This window comes from Triticum dicoccoides, chromosome 3A (genome assembly GCF_002162155.2).
Source record: "Triticum dicoccoides isolate Atlit2015 ecotype Zavitan chromosome 3A, WEW_v2.0, whole genome shotgun sequence".
Taxonomy (NCBI): Eukaryota; Viridiplantae; Streptophyta; class Magnoliopsida; order Poales; family Poaceae; genus Triticum; species Triticum dicoccoides.
In genome coordinates this window covers 690133950-690137162 of record NC_041384.1, presented here as the reverse complement: position 1 = coordinate 690137162, position 3213 = coordinate 690133950, and the positions used below count along the sequence as shown (strand labels likewise).

Here is a 3213-nt window from a genome sequence, read left to right as displayed (position 1 = left end):
AAAGGTATACATAATCAGATCAATGTAAGTCAAAACTAGAAACTCCATAGCATGCAAAGCTAGCTTCACGACCAACTTCATCGAGCAGCAAGAGAAGGAAAGACGACGACAGCTAGGAGGCAACAGAGCATCATCCAGCCGAAGCAACACACATGCCAGGAGAAATATCATAGCTCACATGTTCAGGTTGTGGGGAACATCTGATCTTGCGTCTTTCCCACGTTTCAGAGCTTATGCTGGGTGTAGGGACTGCAGGCCACCGCGCCGGTGCGGATGCACCCACGGCAAGCCCCGACCTCGGTCAGGGGCGTCCATGGGGTGGCATGGGCATGGCTTGTATTCCATCAAGCCGGATCGGGGCCAAATCGATCCCCAATGCGACGCCCTTCCCCGGTGCTCTCCCCCCACGCTTCAAATCGACACCCACCATAATCTCGTCCAGCAGCGGCGGGCAACAAGCTAATGGGGGCGTTCAACCCATACACCTCCCAGTCAGTTCTCTCTTCCTGCATGCGCTTGTATCCATGTCAAAGGACGTTGCAGCCTGGGACACTTGGTGGATGCATCACTGCAAGACACCCTACTCTGCGTCCAATCGTGCACCGCGCTCCCACCCCGCCCCCATCCCGGCGGCCGCGCTCCCACAGCCACGACGACGACGAGGCGACCAAGTGGTTGTGGGGAACATCTTCACTGCAAGACACCCTACTCTGCCTCAAGTCGTGCACCGCGCTCCCACCCCGTCCCCCATCCCGGCGGCCGCGCTCCCACGACCACGAGGCAAACGAGGAGTGGAGCGGCGTCGGCAAATTTTCTCGGGTGAGTGGAGAGATACGTGATCGTGGACATTATTTTTCCTTTTCCTTTTCTTTTATCCGAGCGTGGAAGGGGTGGACCACTGAAGGATAACGCTACATGTATGAAAATCTTTTGACGTACTTTACGTGAGAGCTAACGTGGAAGGTTTTGATTGGAAAGGAAAAGGGCGCATGCCCCACCAATGAAATTCAGGGGGGAGGAGATTAATTAGGGATGGAAGGTTTCTTAGGCTTTAGTTGCCCGTTCGTTGGTCTAGCAGTTTTTAGGGGAAAACAGGTGTTGGCTCCTTGGATGCGTGGGGTTGTACGAGAAAACAAATCAGTGTTGGCTCTATGGACGGGCAGGCTAGACCATTTAACAGTACCAAGATTATTATTATTTTCACGCAATCAATTATGCATGTGTCCAAGTCAAGCATTGATTAATTCCTGTCTTATTGAAATCATTTTCCACGGACGGGCAGGCTAGACCATTTGCTCACTGGTCAGCAGCTGCCACTAGCTTCTTCTTGTTTTCTCCCGAGGGCGGCTCCGGCACATCACGTACATATGGCGGCGGCGGCTTCTTCTTAGGATCTGGCACCTCAGGTTCACCCGGTGGCTCTGGCACGTCACGTTCTGACGGTGGTGGTGGGGCTTTACTGCATTGAAGTGTACATACGCACGTCTTTTTCTTAGGTCGTTTGTGAAAGAAGTTGTCGTCGTTGTCTTCGTTGAGCTCATCGCCAACAATTGTCTTCTTACTGGCACAGTACCCACCCTTGAAGTGCTCTTTGTGACAGGCCGCGGTGCAGCCCATGTTCTTGCAAGGGCTCCTTTTGTACAACTTGCTAGGGGACGTGCATACCCGACCATCCACACCTGCATGTGAGTTAGAATTAATGTGTGCACCAAAAAATTATAGTAGCAATTGTTTCATCGATTGATCAAAAATTGCATGGAATTGCGATAAAAATCTGCTACATGAACTTACAGAAGGCCATGAGAAGAAAGCCCAAGGTGAAGGCAGCGAGCATCTGGGCGCCGCTGAACGCCATGGCCAAGTGATCAAAATAAGTTGTTGGAATGATGGTGTGAGGAGAAGAACGTGGTTTGAGTGCTATTTATTGCACTCCTCTTTGCTTTGCATTCGATGCCTTAGAGGATATGGAAATCCAAATATTGGACACAAGCATTTGTGTAATGTCTTAGAGGATATGGAAATCCAAATATTGGAATATTGTGTAATGTCTTAGAGGATATGAAAATCCAAATATTGGATACAAGCATTTGTGCAAAGTCTTAAAGGATATGGAAATCCAAATGTTGGATACAAGCATTTGTGTAATGTCTTCGAGGATATGGAAATCCAAATATTGGATACAAGCATTTGTGTATAGTAGTATCTATCTCCAATAATTAATCACGTGTATCAAAATAAAAGCTTGTGCTTCCACACCAATAAAGAAACCTTCTGTTGGCTCTTGGTTCAATTACACTGAGGGCAGTGTAAGAGCAAAACACAAATAATACTTGCCTACTCATAGTTGGGTACATGACAGAAAAATTGTGAGAGAACACGTCGTGGAAAACAAATTATGTTAAGGCTATCTCTCATGCAAAATGCCTATACAGGTGCTAAGGTAAATAACAAGGGTGTGGCTAGATCTCAGCCGACTAAGACTTAACGACGTCTCAGTCAAGTGACAAAGCATATAATAAAGAAGAAAGAAAAAACTTAAAAGGAAAATTTACATGGATCTCCATGTAAGATCTAACAAATATAGCATCAACTAAGACTTTATTAAGTCCTCGGTCGACTGAGAGGTCACCTGTTTTTATTACTTTACATGGAATATACGGAGAGAAAAAATGCAGCCACGTGCACAGATCCACATTATAGCATACGACTCTGATTTCGGGTGTATCTTAGCCCGAGCTCAGAAATGAATATTCGCCACTATGCCAATTATCCAACATAAAAGACTAATAGGTTGTCAAATTTTACATTTTGCAAAATTGAACTATGGAACGACCATGCATTTTTGTAGTATTTATTCATAAAATTTTCTATCATTCACGTATTACATGCTGCATGTTGATTATTTTGAGTCATGTAGATCTTCACTTATTTTCAATTACTAAAATGTTGCTATTATTTGTGTCCGACCTGAATCGAGTAAACATCTGATATGTATCTGTATCTGAGTAACATCAGATCCGCATTCAAACCCAATAACATTCGTATTCGCATTCGTATTTATTATTTTGAAACGAAGGAAATGAAAGTGATAAGATCGCATTTGATCCATTTCCACCCCTACTAGTTGGGGTCGCCACCTGGGGGGGCAAACACGGCAAATCTTTGAACTTGCTTCGATACCAAATGTTGGGTTTCTCCCATAGGTCGGTCACA

General features: G+C 45.6%; 1 protein-coding gene across 1 annotated transcript; it reads right to left on the bottom strand.

The window, feature by feature from the left end:
• Nucleotides 1–1165: 1165 nt before the first annotated feature.
• On the bottom strand, nt 1166–1884 carry LOC119273004 (major pollen allergen Art v 1-like). Its single transcript, XM_037554325.1, has 2 exons — nt 1792–1884; nt 1166–1679 (listed from the first exon to the last, which is right to left on the bottom strand). Exons 1-2 carry the CDS (start codon nt 1853–1855, stop codon nt 1297–1299), a joined length of 447 nt encoding a protein of 148 aa, XP_037410222.1. The 5' UTR covers nt 1856–1884; the 3' UTR covers nt 1166–1296.
• Between the last annotated feature and the right edge of the window lie 1329 nt (nt 1885–3213).

Coding starts and splice junctions, on each gene's coding strand:
- LOC119273004 (XM_037554325.1), bottom strand. CDS start 1,855: ATGGCGTTCAGCGGCGCCCAGATGCTCGCTGCCTTCACCTTGGGCTTT. Junction 1,680..1,791: donor CTTTCTTCTCATGGCCTTCT/GTAAGTTCATGT, acceptor ACTCACATGCAG/GTGTGGATGGTCGGGTATGC.